At 49.9% G+C, this 20,877-nt stretch overlaps 3 protein-coding genes across 8 annotated transcripts in view; 1 reads left to right on the top strand and 2 right to left on the bottom strand.

Moving 5' to 3' along the window:
- Window positions 1-5,695: 5,695 nt before the first annotated feature.
- Window positions 5,696-6,427, bottom strand: LOC135452440 (proline-rich protein 2-like). Its single transcript, XM_064722483.1, has 2 exons — window positions 6,417-6,427; window positions 5,696-6,299 (listed from the first exon to the last, which is right to left on the bottom strand). Exons 1-2 carry the CDS (start codon window positions 6,425-6,427, stop codon window positions 5,696-5,698), a joined length of 615 nt encoding a protein of 204 aa, XP_064578553.1.
- Window positions 6,042-14,562, top strand: LYSMD4 (LysM domain containing 4). Its single transcript, XM_064722621.1, has 3 exons — window positions 6,042-6,382; window positions 6,943-7,233; window positions 10,440-14,562. The coding sequence occupies exons 2-3, from the start codon at window positions 6,961-6,963 to the stop codon at window positions 10,944-10,946; spliced, it is 780 nt and encodes a 259-aa protein (XP_064578691.1). The 5' UTR covers window positions 6,042-6,382; window positions 6,943-6,960; the 3' UTR covers window positions 10,947-14,562.
- MEF2A (myocyte enhancer factor 2A) overlaps window positions 13,071-20,877 on the bottom strand; it is an 80,920-nt gene continuing 73,113 nt past the window's right edge. For all 6 annotated transcript variants that reach the window (XM_064722616.1, XM_064722613.1, XM_064722614.1 and 3 more), the window contains 3 exons: window positions 20,049-20,178; window positions 17,142-17,268; window positions 13,071-16,731 (listed from right to left, as the gene is read on the bottom strand). In XM_064722616.1, the coding sequence (XP_064578686.1) occupies window positions 16,386-16,731; window positions 17,142-17,268; window positions 20,049-20,178 (603 nt within the window). In that variant the 3' untranslated portion in view covers window positions 13,071-16,385. The remainder of the gene's footprint in view (window positions 16,732-17,141; window positions 17,269-20,048; window positions 20,179-20,877) is intronic.

Raw genomic sequence — 20,877 nt, 5'->3', positions numbered from 1 at the left:
CACCTATTCTGGAGATAGCCCTGCCAGAAAATCTTAGAGCCATACTGTGTAAGTTGTAGCCACTTCCCTGTCTGAAATAGTCCTACTCTGAAAACTTGGCTTTCAAGACCTCCACAGCCAAGATCAAGGCTTCTTCCTGTTACCTGAAAATTCCAAGTCTCCAAGAGAATAAATGGAAGCAGCTGAAACCTTCATCTTTCTTCACAGGGATGAAGTAAGAGCTTCTTTTTTTCACTTCACCTCACTGAAAGGGACATGCTGGGACCCATCCTGCCTGTGTGCAACAAGCTCAGCAAGGCTTGTCCTGTGGGATGCAGTGGGATCTGACTCTGGGATTTTCACTCCAGCCAGTTTTCCATAGTGGACAACCTTGTGTCTGTCTTCTGGCTGAATATGAGCATGGCAGTGCTTGGGCTGGGCCTGCAGGACCTGGAGCAGGACCAGATGCAGTGACAAAATCCCAGGATTCAGCGCTGACATCCTGTCCCAGGAGGCCACAAAGCCCCTCTGTCCAACAACATCTTTGTCCCAGAGTCTGAGCAGCTTCAGCTCGTGCCCACCACAGTGACCCTCAAACCTGGGAGCACCTGGGCTCTTCAGGACCCTTGCAAGGATGCTCCAACCTTCCCAGGCAAGGAAGCAAAGCCTTCTGCTGCCCCCACGTGTTGCTTGCTCATTATTGTTGCCACACACTGGTAAAGACCTGGGAACACTGTTGGGAAGCATGAAGAGGAGCCGGCACAGCCATGCAGCTCTGGAGGTCAAGGATCTTGCTTTGGAAGAATCTTCTGTTCCTTCTGTTCCTCTCTCAAGCTCAGGATGTTCCTTATACTCAAAAACCTTCAAAATCAGATTGGGCCTGTTTGGAAGTGAGGTGATCTGGAGGCAGCAAAGCACAGAGGTGTCCTGGTCCCAGGCAGGACCTGTGTGAGCCCTGGGAGCCGGCCAGCGATGCCGAGCGATATCGGATACGGCACAGAGCATCCAGGAGCCCTGGCTCAGGCCACGAGGGCACACAGTGACAGACAGCTCTTGGCAGGCCCAGCTCACATGAGAAGGTCATTGGAAAGACAAGTGATGCTTTTATCAACCTGTCTCTCCCCAGAATCAGCACCAGCTTGAGCAAGGGCTCCCTCTGTGCTCCTGTAATATCCCATGCTCCGTGTAGTGCCAAGGACAAAAGCTTCCTCACAAATACATTGAAGCTGCTTTTCCCAACCAGCATCCCAGCCCCCAATTCCCATCCCTCCTGGCCCTGTCAGGTTCAAGGTTTGAATAGCACCCCTTGGAAAGGTGATTTTCTCTCTGGATCAGTGGCACCTCTCAAGCTGAAGGGAGAGCAGGCTGGAGTTGCTGGGTCTCTGCTGCTTCCCAGCAGTTACAATTTGGGATCTTGTGGTTTTGTCCTTTGTTGGGGTAGCACATGCTGACTATTCTGGAGAGCATCAATCCCAAAAGCTGCCTGAAGCCTGGGCTGACAGGTTGGTAGTAGCAGCCAAGCTCTCTCATGGAACCAGTTTGTGGCTGGGGGAGGTCCCAGAGCACTGTTCCTGACCATCCCCAGCACAGCTCCTTGGAGTGGTAGGGCTGGCTCTTTGCCATCCTTTCACCAAGAACATTTTGGCATGGCACCATGAACAGATGGGCCATGGAGCAATTCCTCAGCTCAGATTGTCCACAGGCTGCCCTGGACACTGCCTGGAGCTCTCTGAGAACATCTGAAGGGAACAGCACTCGCTGGCAGGGCTTACGTGCTCCAGCAATTGGGGATTGCAAACACATGCTTCAGCTATGCAAGAAATCTTTGACTTGTTCTGAATGCAATTCTGCCTGGGTTTCTTCCCAGGAACATTCCTGTTCTTCACAATTTACCAGTTGCAGGAAGGGAAAAGGGGAGGGGGGATTTTAGGAGTAAGAGAGAGGAAAGGGAACAAATCTCATGGTGCTTTCCCTCGCCAAATTTCTCCAGAAGGACAGGGTGTGGAGCATGGACTCCAGAGTCTGGGACAATCCCAAGGAAATATGAATTACAAAATTAAAACCACTTTTAATTAGTAATTTTTTTTTATAGAAAGAAAAAGTCTGTTTTTCTGAAGTAATTCAGTGCCTGCTATCACACACACCAGGCAGCCCCTGCCAAAGGGAGCTGTGTGATAGAAGGCAAGCCCAGAACGAGGGCTCTGAGCAGAGACACCTTATCTCCTCCAGGAGACAGCAGTGCCATTCAGATCTGCATTCTGCTTCCCCAGATAAAAGCCCCACTCCTGAGTCACTGCATACGTGAGAGAGTTGCAAATGTAGTCCCCTAGGTGGGAGTAATTTGGTGTCTGAGATGAATGATGAAGCTGGGCCTTTATTGTCACACCTGCTCTGTTCCAGACAGGAGAGGAAGCGTGAGAAGATGGAGGAAGGAGCTGTTTCTGCCCTGGGAGAAGCCAGAGGTGCAGGTACCCAGCTCCTCACCCCCTGTCAGGTGACACAGCCCTCTGCTCATGGAGGGACACCATGAGTGGCTGTCACCTGCTGGGTACCCAGCTCCTCACCCCCTGTCAGGTGACACAGCCCTCTGCTCATGGAGGGACACCATGGGTGGCTGTCACCTGCCCCAGGGGCTGGGCTCACACTGCAGAGGCTGGGGCAGGGCTGTACCCGGGCTGGCCCTGAGCAGGGATGTCCCTGCAGGGAAGGGGCTCTGTGCTCCTTTCCTGATGTCACCACCTGAGCCATCAGCTCCTTCCTGCAGCCCCAGACCCTCCCAGGGCAGACAATTACAGGGCTTGTGCTCCATGGCAGAGTCTGGCACCTGCTCAGCTGCACAAGCTCCAAGGGCCTAGAAAGAGACAAGGTGTAACCTGATGCTACCAAACATGCACTCTGAGTAACCTCCACAGCTCAATTAACTCTATTAAGTATTTACCTATAATTAATTTAATTTGGTTGAGGTTTTCCCCCCTGTGTTGGGTGCTTACTGTATGAACCTCTTAAAATTATGGCTGTGTGTATAATTCAATCAGATGTACATGCAGTACCCACAGAAGCTGAGTCACTCCAGGTACCAAGGGAGAGGTTTATTTTGTTGTATTTGGCTTGTGCTTCTGACTTAACACGGGGGTAACTCCACTAAAATTGGTTGTGCTGCATTAGTCCAAAGCCAGAGCAGAGCCCAGCTCTTATTCATTATTTGCAGGAGAGACATCATAATTTCTATAATGCCATGTCCAGAGTATGGGTGGGGTTTGCTCCAGCTGCTTTCTCAGTCTCCCACTACGGAACAATGAAATGAAGGTAAAAAGGAATATTAATCTTTTTTTATGTGTATAACTCAGAAATATCAGCAGATTCCTGCTGCCTCAGTGCTGTGTAGGAGCCTTTCCCAGATATCTGCTAAACTAAGCAGGAGTGATTGGTTGATACTAAGGAGATGCTCAAGAAGTTTTTCCTGAAGTTACTCTTTACTCAAGGGTGGAGAGCAGCCTGTCACTGAGTGAGAGGTTTCATTGCACAGCTTAGAATGCAGCTGAAAGAGAAGCACAGAACAACACAGGGAATGTGTGTCTGACACTTCTCACGCTTCTGAAATGAGCCTGAAGGAAGAGGGACAAATCCCAAGTGATGAGGAAACCTGCAGTTCTGGGTCTGAGCAAGAGCTCCCAGGAATCACAGGGACACAGGAGAGGAGCCCTGTTCTAGATTATTTGGAGAGCCAAGACCTTCATGAAGGTTTTGATTCTTTATCACAGGGATTAACTCTGGGCAGCGGCTGGCGTGGATGTGAATTCCAGCTGGTGCCCAGCACCATGGACACACTGCTCTTTGGACTGAGTGCAAATGAGCAGACAGCTCTGTCACCCTGTGCACTGATCTCAGTCAGGGCAGGAGGATTCTTCCTGAAGTTCAGGGCACCTTCAGAATGACCCTTGTGCTGGTTGAGTGCAGATAATGACTGAACCATTGAGCTCTCAGACTCTGCTTGTTTGGGGCTGTGCAGCTCTCACAGTCTGTCTGCTAACGACAAAAATATTCCAATTATTTGCAATGATGACATCACCCATGCAATTGACCCAGATCCAATATCAGCACTCCCACAAAACAGTTATTTCTTGTTAGACACTATCGAGGACAGTAATCCAGCCCAGACTGAGCCCTGTCAGCAAAGCCTGGTTGATTCCCCCACATTTCCAGCATTTCCTCAGCAGTTCATTTTCCAGGTTTGACAGGTTACCCTGAGTAACCTGGAACTGTTTGGTAAAAGGTGATTATTGCTTGTAACTTTTGAACATCAGTAGTCGCAGAGAGGCTCCAAGTGGCTCAGGGAAGGCATTTGGCACCTTTCATCTACTCCCTGTGCTTGTAAAGCCCTCACCAGCACACTAAATCCATCATCTGTTGGGCCAGCAAGGTGCCTGAGCCCAAAGTCATCTGCTCCTGGAATGATCGGGCCCAGGGATGGAGGGAAGGAGATCCTGCTGGGAGATGGGGAGCTGGCTCAGCCAGTCCTGCCTGGCCACTGTCCCAGCACCCTTCCATCCCTGCCAAAACCCCTCAGCCCCACCAAGGTGTGTGGGCAGGTAAGAGCTGAGAAGAACAGCTGCTGCTTAAAGAGATTCTTGATGCTTGAGGAGCCTTCTTTCCCCTCAGTGTGTCACATTTACCAGCTGATGTTGTGTCTAATCCAGGGGTAGCCAGAGCTGGACAGGGAATGCCTTCCCCTCCTGCCTGCAGCACTGGGGCTGCACAGGGGAAGGCAAAGGGATGGCAACGACTGCACTCTGCTTTCATTTCACTTAAAAGCAGGTTTAATTTTTTAATTTCATTTAAAAGCAGGTTTGTCCATCACCTGTAGGGCGCAGAGCAGCCAGACCCCAGGCTGAGCCAAACCCCAGGCTGTTCCTGCAGGAGATCTTCACCCCGTGGGCCCCTGGGAGAGTGCCTGCTTAATTCTGACAGCTGACAAGGAGAGCATAATTCCTGCTGTCCCTGCACCCAGAAAAGCTTCCAATGTGGAACTTGCCAGCAGCGTGTCCTGAGCTTGTTTTATAAACATCAGCCATGAGTCAGGGTGGGACAAGGCAAACACAGAGTGTGGAGCACAGCTGGTCAGCTCTGCAGGCGCCCACAGGGCAGAAATAGGGACACATTGTAAAACTGACATATTGTAATATGGACACATTGTAATATGGACACACTGTAATAATGTAGTAACTGAGATGTTACTGTAGCACAGGGCTCTGCAGGGTGTGACACGACCCCTTGTACCCATGTGTGATGTGTCCTGGGGCAGAGGCTCCTCACCCATGGCTGTACAGGTGTGTGACATGACCTGTGGTTCAGGTGTGTGACATCACCCATCATTCAGGTGTGTGGCCTGACCCATTGTACCCGTGTGTGACGTGTCCTGGGGCAGTGGCATCTCACCCGGGGCTATGCAGGTGTGTGAGGTGTCCCTCGGTTCAGGTGTCCCTCTGTTCAGCTGTGTCCCTCTGTTCGGGTGTGTGTCCCGCTCCCCCCGTGCGCTCCGGGCTCGGTCCCGGCTCGGCCGGAACGGGGTCGCGGGCCCTTTAAACGAAACTCCGCCCCCTGCCCGTCCCGGCTCCGCCCGCTCATCTCCTCCCTCCTCACGGCCCTTGCCGAGCTCCCATTGGCCGAGTGGCGCTGAGGTCCCGCCTCCCGGCCCCGCCAGCCAATGGGAGGAGCGCTAGGCGAGACCGTGGCCAGGTTGGTGCGGGGCCGATGGCGGCGGGTCCGTGAGGGGAGCGCTGGGGGGGTGGGAACGGGGAGGTCCTGAGGGCAACGGGGCCCCTGGGGGCAGCAGGACACCCTGAGGGGAGCGGGGCCCCTGCGGGGAGCGAGGTCCCATGAAGGGCTGAGGAGAGCGGGGCCCCGGGGGGAACTGGGACACTCTGAGGGGATCCGGACCCTCCTCAGGTGATGAGGGCGTTGGGGTCACCTGAGGCGCTGAGGGCAGCGGGACCCTGTGAGGGGAGCGGGGACCCCTGGGGGACCGGGACTCCCTTGAGCGCTGAGGGCAGCGGGAGCTGAAGGGAGCGGGACCCCCGAGGTGCCGAGGGCAGCGGGAGCTGAGGGGCGAAGGACTCCCGAAATGCTGAGGGAACCGGGCTCCCTTGAGGGCAGGGGGTCCTCCTGAAGTGCTGGCGAGGTCGGGTGTCCGGAGGAGCCTGGGGAGAGTTCGGCAGCCCCTGAGGAGGGAGCTGTGCCGGGGAGGCCGGGGGGTCCCACAGCAGCGTCCAGCCGGGTCCTGCGGGTTGAGCTCCCTCGGCACAGCCGAGCCCAGCCCGCAACTGTGCCCGGGGCCAAGGAAATGCCATTAAATCGTGGTGGTTTCACCTGAGGAGTCCCTTAGGGGTAGATGGAGAGCGTTAAGGTCAAGGATCCGTAACAATGTGGGGTTTTCTTACCTATACCTCATCCTAACAACAAATTGTTTGTGGAGCTGAGGATTGAAGGAAAAAAAAAAAATAACCCGATCTCGCAGCTGTAGGCTGAACAATAATTAAAGTGCTCAGACAGGTTCTAGTCTTCATGCAGCAAAATGAAGCCTTGTTATTCGGGTTGAAGTTAAGTATAGCATGAGCTGTCCTTACTTTAAAAAAAAAAGTGCTTTTCCAAGAGCTTAAAATGTGGATTGCTAAAGTGTAGAGAGCTAAGGATTTATGAAAAGGATAACTTTGCTCAGTTTTTAATGTCTGTTGGTAAACCTGATGTATGTTTTGGCTGTAATTAAAGACCGTTTGCTCAAGGGACTGTGTTGCCTTTTAAATAAAATTATAGAATGTAACATTTAAAATGTTGAGCAACATAGTTATAAGGTGGTTTGTTCACAGGCAGACCAAAAAAAAAAAAAAAACAAATTGGAAAAAAATACTGATTGCAGAGCTAAACGCTGGTCTTGAGGAAACTGAAAGTGTCTGGGTTTTGTTTCAGGTGCTGCCGGTGTGAAAGATGAGGCTGCACGAGAGCCGGACAAGACCCTTCCAGGCCCCTGCCACTGTGCACACCTTCCCGGGCAGGCAGCTGTTCGTGTTCCCCAGTGGCCGCTCCGACTCGGAGGAGTCCTCGGAGGAGGAGCTGAACGTGATGGAATTGCGGCCCCGGGGCAAGGAGCAGCAGCGGGGCAGCGCCGCCCGGGGCAGGCCGGGGGACGTGGTGCTCCTGGAGAGGGAGCTCACCGAGGAGGACAGCCTCAACAAGCTGGCCCTGCAGTACGGCTGTAAGGTGAGCAAAAATAACCCCAGACAAACACAAAAAATGATTGTTCAGCCAAAAGCCTGGGAAGATGTTGTCAGCCTCACACCCTGCCTGACCTGCTTTCCTGTTTAATTTCAGTGACTAAATGCAGGTTGTACCAAGTTATTTCAGTGAGGGCAAACATTAGGGAGCTGAGTGTAGAAATGAGGGCTCTGCTCTCAAGGAACAGTGGAGTTTTTGAAGCAAATTGAGCAGCACAAAGAAACACTGCAGTTATGGGTGAGGTTTTTTGTTTATTTTTTGAAAGGTATCAGCTTACATTTTGCAAGGAAGGTCTGAGTCTAACAGGGGAGACGTGGAGAGGCACCAAAGTTCAGTCCCAAAGTCCAGGTGCTGTCTGTGTTTGGGTTTTGGTTGTTTGCTGTCATCCCAAGCTTGTACAGTTCAGGTGCCTTGGGCAGGAGGGAGGGCATGTGCACAGGGAGATTTCTCAGTTGGAACAACTACAGCATGTTTTCTTTGTTCCAAAAAAGAGCAAAACTGCTGGAAAGTTGAATTACCTGCTCTGAACATTAGAAGCCCCCTGTTGTTCAGCAGTTGGAGCTGTATTTTTAGAGCCCCCTTTATCTGCAAGCGGGACTGTGATTTCAGAGTTCCATGATGACACAATTGGCCTGTAACCACAGAGGGGATAATGACACAGCTCTGGCTCCAGTGCTGCCCTGCCAGTGCAGTCTGTCTTGCTTAACCACACAGCAGCTGTATGGTGCAGCTGAGGCAAGAGGCCTTAGAGGGATTGCAGCAATTCCTCCCCTCCCATGCCCTTAGAAACAAAAGCAAAACAAAAAAGGCACCCTTGTAGGTTGTGCTGACGAGCCCGATGTGTGTGGAGAAGTGAGTCTGGTAGGACTTGAATGGGCCTTGATTGGCCCCGGGAGAGCCTGAGAGGCAGAGCTGAGCTGTGGTTGGGTGTGTGCTGTGTGCTGCTCTCAGCAGCACCTGGGCTGGCACAGCAGTTGGTGAACTCAGAGGAGGGAGATTCTGAGCAGTTCTTTGGTTTATGAAGAGTCTGGCTGTGCCTCTGCACTGTCACCCAGTTCTGTCCCTGCTGTGGCTCAGTTGTGTTCTCTGCTGCCCCATTCCTGGAGCCTTTCAGCCCCTCTGGAGGCTGCTGGGCCTGCCCAGGGGAAAAGCAAGCTGATGAGCACCACATAGGCAGTGTTCTCCTCCCACAGGACAAAAACTGTTCTGCTGCCCCCCTCCCTTCCAGAAAGGGCACTTCTGACTTGTTCCAGTTAAACTGAACAGATACAGAAGTCCTTATGGCAGGAGATTTGTCTCTTTAAAGACTGGCATGACAGTTTTCATGTGTTTTATTTTATTTGCACAATTAAACAGCTCCTGAAAGGTCACCAGGACAGCGGTGAGGACTGTAACCACATCTATATAGGCAAATGTGTGTAAAAATCCAGAAGGAACTTCTCCTTGAAATCAATGAGAACTTGACATTGGTTTCAGAATCTGCTTGGGGAGGGGATAGTAAGACAGTGCAACAAATAGCTCTGTGTGTGTGCCACAGATAACTTGGCAGAGAGGCAAAGCACTTCAAAATTCTCATTTTTACTCTTGACCATTTATAGTCCTGGCTTGCTTTTGGCATTGTTCTTGGGCTGGGACAAGAGGAGCTCACTGCAGCCAAAAAATGAGTACAAAAAATAAGCCTAAATGCTTGTGCAGCCCAAGCTCTCGCTTGCTTCCCATCAGCATTGTTTGTTGTTTCTGTGTGAGTGCTGCTCCACTTTCTGTTTCTAGAGTCTTAGCACCACACTGCAGTATTTGATTGCAGACACCACGGGGGATATTTACTGTCCCAGTAATTTGTTTTCATTGGAACAAATCCAGAAATTGGAGCAGCACCTCAGTTAGGAGGCTCTGGGTGAGATTGTTATTTCATAACTAAGAAATTTTGCAGGGTTTAAGTCCAGAGCCGACACTGGGGCTGGCTGTGAGGAGCCCAAAGCAGTGACTGAGGATTCCTTTTGCCTCAGGGTCCCCAGATCAGGTCCTGGATTAAATGTGCCATTTTCAGAGTTCTCAAGCTTTGCGGAGTAAACATGAGGTTCAGTCCTCCATCTCCTCTCCTCTGTACCTCTGAGCAGAGTGCTTAGGAAGTAAAGTGGGTTTTTTTGTTTTAGCTCCCCAGTTTCCTTGGCAGCCTCAAGCGTGTGTGCAGTGAATGCAGGTCATGCTGTGATTTCTGAAGAGCAAGGCACAGTCCCTGTGCTGTGTCTCTGCTGTGATGGATGAGAGGTGCTTTACCTGTTTGTGTTGCCTTTCTCTTTGCCTTGGCTCTTGCTGGTTTATGTGCCCTCCAGCCTTCTCCTCAAGGTTCTTTCACATCTCCTTGGCTGCAGCAGAGAGCTCCTGGCACACGCTGACATCCTGTTCCTTTCCTTTGGCAGAGGCTTTAGTGCCACTGAGCAGTTGCTGTGCTTGCTGGGTGCCTGTGAGTGGCCACTGGATGAAGCATCTTCTCTTGGTTAACTGAGGGGTGCTGCCGTGCCTTTGTCCTTGCATTGGCACTGCCTGTGCCTGATGCTGCACGTGTGGCTGCTGGGTGGGGACACAGCTCACAGACAGGAGCCACCAGAGGTGGTGACAGGAGCAGAGGGGATTGTCCATGCTCAGGAGGAACGGGCTGGATGAGCTCTGTCCTGCAGCAGAGAGCTGTTCCTTGAGCAGAGGATGCTCGTGCCTGCCTGGGAGATCCTCACCTCCTCTCCAGGCTGTGCCCTTGCTTTCACAACTGCTGTGCTCCCAAAATGGAGCTCTGATCACTCTGAAATAATTTCCTGAGCAGGGGATGCTCACACTGGTGGTGTGCTCTCACCTTAAGCACTCCTGTAAGGTATGAAAATAGTTTTTAAAAGGATCTCTTCGTTAAAAAGATTCTTCTTGCCTTAACTGAAAGAAGGGCAAAGAAAGCAAGGAGAAGGAAGAGCAGTATGGAGCAGAATACAGCAGGTACCAGAGACGGAGGTTGTAGACTGGTTTCACAGGGGACTGACTCTATCCTGCAGGGCCTGGAGAATCTCTCAGAACATCAAACCACCTGCATCCAGGGCCTGCTTTTATTCCCTGACAGCTCCTGGCACACTGGTTTTGTAGCTGCTTCCTGCCTCACTCCTGGGCTGTCCTGCCCTCACTGTTTGTGTCCTTTCTGGATTCCTTAGGTTGCAGATATCAAACGCGTCAACAACTTCATCCGGGAGCAGGACCTGTACGCGCTGAAGTCCATCAAGATCCCGGTGCGGCCGCACGGGCTGCTCACGGAGGGCGCGGGGGCCCTGCGGCCGCTCCCGGCGGGGCCCGCCCAGCCCGGCCTGACGCGCGCGGAGCCGCCGGAGCCCGAGCCCGCTGCGGGCAGCGCTGCTGGCGGCCAGCGGGTCAGTGAGTACTTCAGGGGCATCGACCAGAGCATCCAGGACGCCGTGCAGGTGGAGGTGCAGCTGAACGCCGAGTACGGCGGGGAGGGGCTGGAGAGGCCCCTGCCCGAGGCGGGGAAGCGGGACAAAGCCGGGAACGGCGCGGACTGCGGAATCCAGTGGTGGAACGCCGTGTTCATTATGCTCCTGATAGGAATCGTCCTGCCAGTGTTTTATATCATCTATTTTAAAACACAAGGCCTGGTGGCCCACACCTCTAACATGACAAACTCAAATGTTTCATCGGCTGGATAGGAAGGGAAATTACCACAAGACTCAGTTGTAGGAAAAAGAATCCTAAGGTGAAAGGGCAGCCCACTTCAGCCTCTGCAGCAGTGATGCCCAAATGCTCGTGACTGACTCAAGTGCACCCGAGGGGATACAACAATACAGATTATTTTTATTTTTATAAGTAGCTGATGATGTAATCCTGAATTTGACTGAAAATGAGGTGATGTGATTTTGATAGAAAAACAAGGATGCTTTGTTGCTTAAAGAGATCATCACCCAGGTGGCTTCAGAGTTGGGAACTCTGTTGAGGGAAAGTATTTTGTAGCAATTTATTCATTATGGTTGCTTCAGGTATTTCTTAATGCCATGTCTAGAAGCAAATTCTTTGCTGCTGAGCTAGAGAGTGCAGTATTAATGTGGTTGGAAAGTTGGAGGTTGTTTGCATTTTAAGGAAACACTTTTTGCTGGAATAGAAGTGGGGGACACTTTTTCTCAGAAGTGTCACTTTTGTCTCTTGCAGACCATGGTGGTTTTGGCCTGCTTGACCCTAATGATGCCTTCTGGGGCTCTGAGCTGGGTGTGCCAGGGCACAGTGATGCTGCCAGCACCCCACCTTGTCACCCCCTGAGCAAATCTTTGAGCTGTGTTCAATTGAGATGCATCAGGCCCAGCCCTGGCAAGGGTGAGCCCAGACCTCTTCCCCTCAGTGAAATCCCTCAGAGATCTCAGTGCAGGATCTGTGCTGTCCCAGGGTGCTGCTCAGCCCTGCAGGGGCTGTTGGATGAGGACAGGAGAGCACGAGAGAGGAGTCACAGGCACTTCTCAAGGGCTCGTTTGCTGGCAGGAGCTCTAGTCAGTATTATTTGCTAAAAAAACTAATAATAGTCTGTAGTGGTGCTTCTCAGAGACCCAGGCTCAGGCATGGAAGTAGTTCCTCATGTGCAGTCTGAGTGGGAGTGAAGTGGAGCTGGGTGCAGGTTGCAGGCCCAGGAAGGGTGAAGCGTTTCTGGAGGACTGTGACACTGCTGTCTGTGACAGTTTCTGTGAACTGAGCACGTGCACTGAAAAGCTTCACAGGGCAGGGGAGGTGTTGGTCAGCCCAGGGCTGTGCCCTTCAGGGCCACTCAGCAAACACTACCTGCTGCAAGGGAGCAGCAAGGGAGGCCTTGGGAGCTTTGCTAAACAGAAGAACTTGCCTCAGAAATTTGATTCAGCAAATTCTGGGCCTGTGGGCAGAGGTAAAGGCTTTCCTGGAACCAACCACTACATGTGTGGGCAGGTGCTGTTGGTGCTGAGGGTGAGGGCAGCGCTGGTGGGCAGGAGCAGGAAGCTGCTGTGGCCCAGCCCCATTTGCAGCTGCCCAGCTGCCAGCAGGAGCACAGGGCTTTCCCAGCTTCCCCTGGCAGCCTGAGGCCGGCTGGGGCTGGGGCTGGGGCAGGGGAGGGGCTGTGCTGGGAGCACCTGCTGTGCAGGTGTGGCCTCAGCCCGGCCTGAAGGACACACAGCCTCTGTGCCTCTGTGCCTCTGCTGGCACTGTCTGCTCCACAGCAAGGTGAGGACCCCACACCACACAGGCACAACCGTGTGCTGCTACAATGAGAACCTGTGTTCCCTGCAGCTCTCCAAACTGGGAACCTAGTTTTATAAATGAACACTCCAAAGCATCTTATACTGAACAAAATCTTGTATTTTTCTTCTGTGAAGAGCTGTATCTCTTTGTTCTGGGGACGGGCGGGACCAGGTTCTTATATTTTTAAATAAAGCCACATGAAATAAAAGCACAAGAGGCACAGCCTGTGCTTTATTTGCTACCACACAGCTGAGCAGCTGCCTTAGGACGAGGGGCCCCCTGCAGCCCCACCTGTGAGCAGGGCTGGGAGCAGCAGGAGGAACCGAGGCAGGACTGCCCTTGGGCTCTGCACTCCCAATGGGCCCTGGTTCATTTGCCAGTTTCTCTACGTTTTATAGAAAGGTTCTTAGCAGGCATCAGTCCTTGAGTGCAGTAACAAGCTGTGTGTACCCCTGCTGCTGAGCACCCTCATGGCTGCAGCTCAGAAGCAGCACCTGGCACCTGCACTGACACCTGGAGGGGACAAGGACGCGCCGACGGACGGGACCAGAGCTCTGCAAACACGAGAGAGGCCGGAGTACACAGTAAAAGCCAGTATCTTTACTTTAGTGAATGCAGGATACAAATATTTTACAACAACCTCTAGCATTTTCTTAACCATTTGATAAAAAGTTCACTAGAATATTTATTGTATATTGAAGAAAAAACAACACATTCAGGGAAAAAAATTGAGATTAACTTATTTTTTTTCTTAAAAGATTCGTCTCAAGGATGGCAACAAAGTCCAGCTTGTGCCGCCAAACGGCTTATCAGCATTAAACCGTGAACAGCTTCTTGTGAACTGTTGACTACAAACATTTACCAAATACATAAATCTCTTTTAAAAAAGCCATTTTAAATATAGCAAAGCAGTGTTCTCTTGCACAGCAAAGTGAAGAAAGGTTCTACTAAGATTTAAATGTTTACATTGGTTAAGTCTTTCTTTCACATTCGGATTTAACTTCTGCCCAGGATCAATTGTTAGGAGTTGTTTTGTTCCTTATTTACTATGTATTTCTTGTGCGCACAGTAACTCGCAAGTTTCTGATGCATTAGTGTCCTTGGAGGGAAGGCAAGGCTAAAGCAGTTCTCTCTGACGAGTCCCTGACAACGTGGCGTTCTCAAAACTATCGTGAGAGCTCGAGGATGGAGGTGATTTGTCACAACAGAGATAAAAATCTTAAATCATTCAGACCTGACTGGGTTCAGCCCAGGATTGGATCCACTTGCACTTCAGTCAGCAGAGATAATTTTAAAAAGTTTTTTTTTTTTAACCTGTTGAAATATCTGTGCTATGTCATCTCTTTTTTTTTTATATAAAACATTTTTACAATTTCTAAAAAAGTATGTTTCAAAGTGAGTTAGTCGTTATTAAAAACCAGGGTTCCCATGTCCTCGGTGGCAGGAGGTGCTCCCCGAGACCGGAGGGCTGTGGAAGGAGGTTTCTGCCGGGCTGGGGCAGCACAGGGCCACTCCCTTGCCCAGCTCTTTAGAACTGATTCTTTTTATTATTTTTTTTTAATTCATTGGTGCAATTTCAATACAAACTCTAACCCTTGTGTAGCTTTGTCTTTAAGAAAACAGTAGTTAAGTACTGTTTAAAAACCTGCATAGAAATAAAGACTATTGAGATACAGTCAGCAAAGCCATCTGATAAGGCACACAAGAAAATAGACAGTAAATGTGAATGCAGAACTCCCACTCGGATGTACAGCAAAGTTCATACAGGTGCATAAATCATGGAACTCACATCACTGGTCAGAGCAGCAAAAGGTTCCAGGGAGCAGCAAGTGGATTGGGTCACTGGGGACAGCGGCCATGGGAGTGTCCCTCCTGCCTGCACCCTCCTGGCAGCCGGGAGGAGCCCAGGGAAGGGCCCGAGGGCACCGCAGCCCCTGCGGCTTTGAACGGTGCCGGGACAGCGGGACAGGGCTGGGGCCCACAGGGACCCCGCCCTGCTCACCCCTCCCTTACAGCAGCAAGGGATTTTCCCTAACTGGAAAAAAAAAAAAAAAAAAGCCCAAGCAAAAACCGTAATAAATATCAGGGCTAACTCTGAAGAGTTTGGGCAATCCCAGGGCTCTGCAGCTTCCACCAGAACCAGCACTGCCAGCCTGGAGGGGACCGGGAGCACCGCTGGGATCACGGCCCTGCATCCAACACCAAACCTGCTCCCAGCCCAGTCTCGTGGCACAAGGGGGCTCTGCATTCCTCCCTCTCTTGGAAGCAGCAAATTTTTCCCAAACCACTTGCCAACTCACAAAACCTTTTGTGCTCCTCTGATATGTGTCATTTCCCTATCATGAGAAATTAGGTCAAGTTTTTCCACTGGTTTTTTTTCCTCCTCAGAAGAGGCAGCTTTAAAATGATGCCTTAAAATGTGTTGTAACAGATTTTTTATATTTATGCAGGATGAACTTAACACCGGATTTTTTTTTTGCCACTTTGCTATTTATATACATATATATAAAATGTATAATGAAGCTTAACCATACAGCACAGAGATTACAATTGAACGGCACACATTCACCACCAGTGAGGGGGCCAACCCCTTTATACACCCTCTGAAAAATCTGGATAATAATATTAATAATAATTAAAATCCAAAGAAAGTACAGTATATTTAACAAAATAGTAAATATTAAACAGTGAATACTCTACTTAATAAGGACCTCGCCTTGTTTCAAGTTGGCGTCAATCCACAAAAATATACTTTTTAATCTGGTGACCGTACAATACATAGGTACTTACACCAAAGGTGATAATATATTTAGGATGCTATATACACAAAGAGTTTGGCTCAAATTTAAATTTACATATAAGTGTTCATGGCTTATTTTTCCCCCAAGGTTCCGCCTGCAAGTTTTTCCTTTTCATCTTTGAAAGCAAAAACTAGAAAGTCAAAATAAGATAAAACTATACTCTACAAAAAAGCTACAACATACAGCTTTGGCTTATATAAATAATTCATAGCAGAATGTGTTCAAAAGTACTGTATATAACTTTATATATAGTCTTCAATTCATTAGGGTATTGTTTTCTTTAATATAAAATATACATGAGCTAAAATCCGTTTCTATATTTTTCAAAGGTATGAACGTAAAAACAAATTTGTCAAACATATTCCAATTATAACTTAATATATTAATTTTATTTTGTTAATGTTCTATTTTCTAGGCTAATATTTTCTGAATATTTCATGCGAGTTCTCTATGCTCTCTTTCACTCATTAAAAAAATCACTTCTTTGACCCAATACACTTTTTTTTTTTTTTTGCACGTGCAAAACAGGGTTTTTGTTTTTTTTATTTTTATTTCTTATAGCATCAGCCCTTCTCCATGCACCCTCTGCAATAGAGACCCATGCCAGGTTGGGTAATAGAAAGGTCAGTTTATGTACAGTATTGCTTTCTTCTTCCTGCTTTTCTACTGCTCTGCTGCTACAAAGCAATTATTTCTTAACTACGAGTAACCATAGAGCTGACTACACACAGGGACGGTACTACAGGCGAGCCCTCGCTCGGGTGGCTGTGGAGGAGGAGGAGACACTGCGGGGACGCCGCTCTGGGCTGGGGTCACACACGAGTCCAGGTAAGTGCCAGACTAGAGCTCAAACCTACGGGATTGTTCTGTTACTTTTACCAAGGGACATCTGCAGCTATACAAGAGTTTGTCGTAAGTGCCTGATGATTGGTGTATGCTACACACACTAGCACATATATATGCATGTGAAGATATATATATGCACGTATGTATATACATATAAATATACTTATTCACGTCCTTATTTATAAATTTCGATATGTCAGGACAGTTCATGTTGAGAACACAAAGCTGCGAGGCGGCACGGCGGGTTTATGTCACCCACGTGTCCATCCGCATGCGTTTTACCGAGGGGCTCTCGCGATCCTCGGCGTTGGGCGGCCGCCCCAGCACCACGGGCGAGTGGAAGTCGCTGCGCGGGTCCTCGCGGTCGCTGCCGTCGTAGGAGCTGCTGGAGCTGCTCAGGCTGTCGACCGGGGAGCGCCCCAGCTCCTGGCGCGACGGCGGCGGCGGCGGCTGCGGCTGCTGCGGCTGCTGTGGCGGGAACCCCGAGGGGGTGACGCGGTCCCGGGGAGGGGAGATCGGTTCCGACTTGATGTTGATGTTTTGGTTGGTGTTAATGGAGAGGTTTGAACCCTGAGATAGCTGGCTGCCAGTGCTGGGGAAGGAAAACCGAAAGGTGCAAATCAGAAAACGCAGAAAGTGAAAACCAAGTGACGATTCACGTGGCTGTGATGGTGAGGGCTTGGGGCTCGGCACAGAAACAAATGCACTTTACTGGGAAGAGCAGAGGTGAAAAAATCATTAAGTAAAGGTCTGAGCTGCATTTACAGAAGTTCAGAACAAATATTTTCTATTGCCAAACAGTTCAGTCACCACACAGGTGCCCCCTTGGTGAGAAGCTGAGCCTGCAGGGACACAGCTCATTAGCTGGAAGCTGGAGGTGACTGAAGGGACAAACACCCTGACACACACAAATGTTTTCCAGCACAGACAAGAGGTGAAAATGTGCTGAGTATTCCCCTGGTGCAGCTGCTGCAGCCCCCCAGTGCTGCCCTGGGTACTTACACAAGAGAGCTGAGGGCCGCGGGACGGAGGTGGTGCTGCTGCCAGGCAGACACCTGCCCCAGGGACAGCATTCCTGGGGAGTTAAACCCCTGCAGGGCAGACAGGTCTGCGCTAGTCAAGGAGTAATCTGAGAGGGAGAAACAAACAAACAACAAAATAATATATAGGGGGGTTTATATATATAACACATATACACATAAACACAAAGGCTTTCTGCCCAGAACAAATAAATGCAGCTGATCCAAAGGAATCCAAACATGAAAACTCTGAAGTCTGGGAGCAATCCTGCCAAGCTCATGGGGAGCTTAACAGTACAGAGGCCTACAAATAAAAAATTTTTGCCTTCTGCTTTCAGGTTCTCCATGTTGCTGTCTGGGAGCTTGTTCCAAACCCACAGGTACAACACATTAATGCAGTGTACATAGAGAGGTGTGCACCTTACAGTGAGACTGTGCTGTCAGAGACCCACACACATCCCTGCAAGAGCCTTCCTGAAGGCCTCAGGAGTCCCAGCTGCTCCCAGCAGGTGAAGTTTCTTGGGCTGCCTTTTTCTTTTTGCTTCATTTCTTCTCAGTTGTCACTTCTACTAAAACTCTGAAAACCCTCACACGTATTTCTGCACAGCTTCAGAAAGGTTTGTCCTGAGATGACTGACCCAAAAAGCCCCTTCTGCAAGACTAAAATTGAATTTAAAAAAATAAAGAAAAAATAACAACTGTGCAGCCCCTGCAGTGACCCAGACATGCCCTGAGCCTGCAGAGCAGCCAGGCCTCCAAGACCTGCCCAGTGCAGCCCAGGCTCGGCCTGGAGATGGATGTGCTGGGCTGATGGGATTTGTCAGAGCAGACCTGAAGGAAACACTGATAGGAATTCAGTTCCCATGTCATTTTTTTCCACTGCAATTACAGCTTTTATGACCATGGACAATTAACTTCTGACACTTCAGACAGAATGTGTCTGGGGCCAGGGCTTTGAGGAGGTATTTTTCCAAAGAGCACACAAGTCACTACACAATTAGCTGCATTATTAATTCCCTAAATAATCCCCCATCTGCTGGCAGTGACAGGACAGCCCTGCTGCAGGAGTGACCTGATGTGAGATGCACACACCAGAGCACCTCGTGCACACAGAAACCAGCACTGCTGCCCCACAAGCAGCACTGGAAGTCTGCAAAACAACTGACCTGCAGCCAGGAATTTATGGCTTGGTGTGCTCTGCCCAGGTGTCAATTATTAATGAACTGATTGCAAGGGGTTTAATATTTTTTTAAATGCCTGGATTGTTTTAGTAATTCAGTTAGTTCTGGCCCTTCCTCCAACAATCTACAGAATACCAAAACAGATTATATAAAATAGGGTGATTGTGGAAAACTGATATCCAACATTTTAATTAAGGATCCAAGAACTGAAGCTATCCCTTCCAGTCCTGAAAAAACCAACCTTATCAATCCAGAAAAACAATTAAGGTATTTAAATTTTATCTTAGTCCTTGAACTGCAAAACTGAAATTGTGCTGTAAGTGGAGACTACCCTGAGAATCCCCAGGCAACAATTTGGTTTCAATATCAAATTTCTTCCTGCAAATCCCCTGAAAGGTTCAATCTAATAGAAATGATTCTGAAGTGTGTGAAAACCACTAAAGGCTGAAAGCTTTGCACAAATGATTTGCATTCTCAAAGGAAATGGGCTGGAGTTTAAAATCACAGCCCAGCACTTGTCCATTACGCAGGACATCAGCTCCCAGTGCCTTTGGTGCTTCCTGAGGTTCCAGCCCCCCTCAGCTTTTGGTGTTCCAGCAGCAGCTCCCAGGTGATTCTGAGTGAGGGATGCACCCAGCTCTCCCTGCAGCAGCGTCCTGGACACAGGGGCTGTGTCAGGTGAGACTCCCTGAGGCTCCTCTGAGCAGGAGCACAAGGGTTTGCTCTGAACAGCCACTGAACACCAGAGCTACCCAACCTAAACCTCCCCTTGTGCAACCTGAGGCTGCCGTTGCCTCATGTCCCATCACTCAGTACTTGACTTTCATGAACTACTTTCCCAGCCAGCAAACCACTCATCACTTTCACATTACCAAATGCCTTACATCACACCCAGCCTGGATAAAAAGTAGTTTTAAGGTCCTGCAGACACTAAAAGTATCTGAAGAAGAGAAGTACTGAAGGATCAGCTATTGCCCAAACGTGAGGCACCCCAGTTCCCAGCGGGATTGCTGCAGGCTCAGTTTTGATGAGTAAGAGCCTTCATTTGAACTGAAGAGGAAAACAAAGTCAGGTGTCACAGAAATGTGAATTTCCTGGGCATCTGACTCCTGTGTGCAGTCCCAGCCCTGACCCCAGCTGTGGAGGCCGTGGGCCAAGAGGGAAAAGAATCCACAACGCTCCCCTCGACCCCTCAGGTGACAGCATCTTTGTCAGGGTGAGAGAAAAGCTTCTCCCAGCATGCCCTGCTGTTGCAGGTAGATGAGATGAATCCTATTGGTCCCTCCCCTCTGTTCCACCCCTGTGCCCTCATCCCACTCCCTCGGGTGCTCTGTCCCACCCCTCAAGCTCCCCATACAAACCCCTGCTTTCCCTGCCCCAGGGGCCTTCACCCCTGCACCCTTCTGAGGAAGGAGCTCAACAAAGGCTCTCCCTGGAACCCCACACACCCCGTCCCTCCCTGTGCGTGGCCCGGATCCCAGGAGAGCTGAAATCACCCCGTGTGGGCACAGGTGTGGGCACAGGTGTGAGGTGTGAGCACAGGTGTGAGGTGTGAGCACAGGTGTGGGCACAGGTGTGAGCACAGGTGTGGGCACAGGTGTGGGCACAGGTGTGGGCACAGGTGTGGGCACAGGTGTGAGGTGTGGGCACAGGTGTGGGCACAGGTGTGGGCACAGCCGTGCCCCGGGCTCGTTGCCAGCAGCACTTACCGGTGCTGGGGGTGCTGTCCCAGGTGGCCGTGTACACCAGGCCCTGCGGGGGCAGGCTCGGGGTCGTCACCGAGAGCACGGGGGTGGCCAGGGGCTGCGTGGACTGGGAACTGCTTATCCTCTGGGTGTTCTGCAAGGATGGAAACAACAAACCCTGTGAGCCCGGGAGAGCAACGGGAATGCGGTGCCACTGTAACAGAGCACTGCACCCCAGCCTGCTGCTCTGCTCTGCCTGAGTTAGGAACTCATCCTTTTTGTCAGGATTGGTTTTCTAAAAAAGCTAAAATATTTCAAGACAACCAAAACGATCTTGCCAAACTGAAATGAAAAATTAATTGAAGGCTCACTGGGCCACTTCCCAAGCATGCAGATTTCAACAGTGTTAGCGTTGTAGGACACACAAAAATTAATGCAATTTCTTAGGGATACACACAACAATTCTCAGAAGTTCTTAAGTGATTTAAGAGTTTCGAGTCTTATTTTTAAAGAGGTTTTAGTGCAGATGGTGAGGTGCAGTTCCACCAGAAGAGATTCTCCCACTTCACAGTTGTTTATCCAATTTTCCAAATTTCAGCTGCCAGTTTTGACACTGTGCTGACTACACCTGTCCTGAAAGGAACACAGAGATCTTCTAAATTTGTGTTGATAAGACTTCAGTGATAAAATAATCTTGCTGTTCCCATGGTTCCTGAGAAACTGAGAGAGCACTTGTTATAATGCAGATATGTTTCCAAGCAAATGACACTGGAGTTCACAAAGAGCAACGGTGCTTTTCTGACAGGGAAAACAGCTAAACTAGATTGTCTCAGATAATTCAACTGTGGGCACA

Source organism: Zonotrichia leucophrys, chromosome 10 (genome assembly GCF_028769735.1).
Source record: "Zonotrichia leucophrys gambelii isolate GWCS_2022_RI chromosome 10, RI_Zleu_2.0, whole genome shotgun sequence".
In the NCBI taxonomy this organism is placed as follows: Eukaryota; Metazoa; Chordata; class Aves; order Passeriformes; family Passerellidae; genus Zonotrichia; species Zonotrichia leucophrys.
This window is presented reverse-complemented; position numbering and strand designations above follow the sequence as displayed.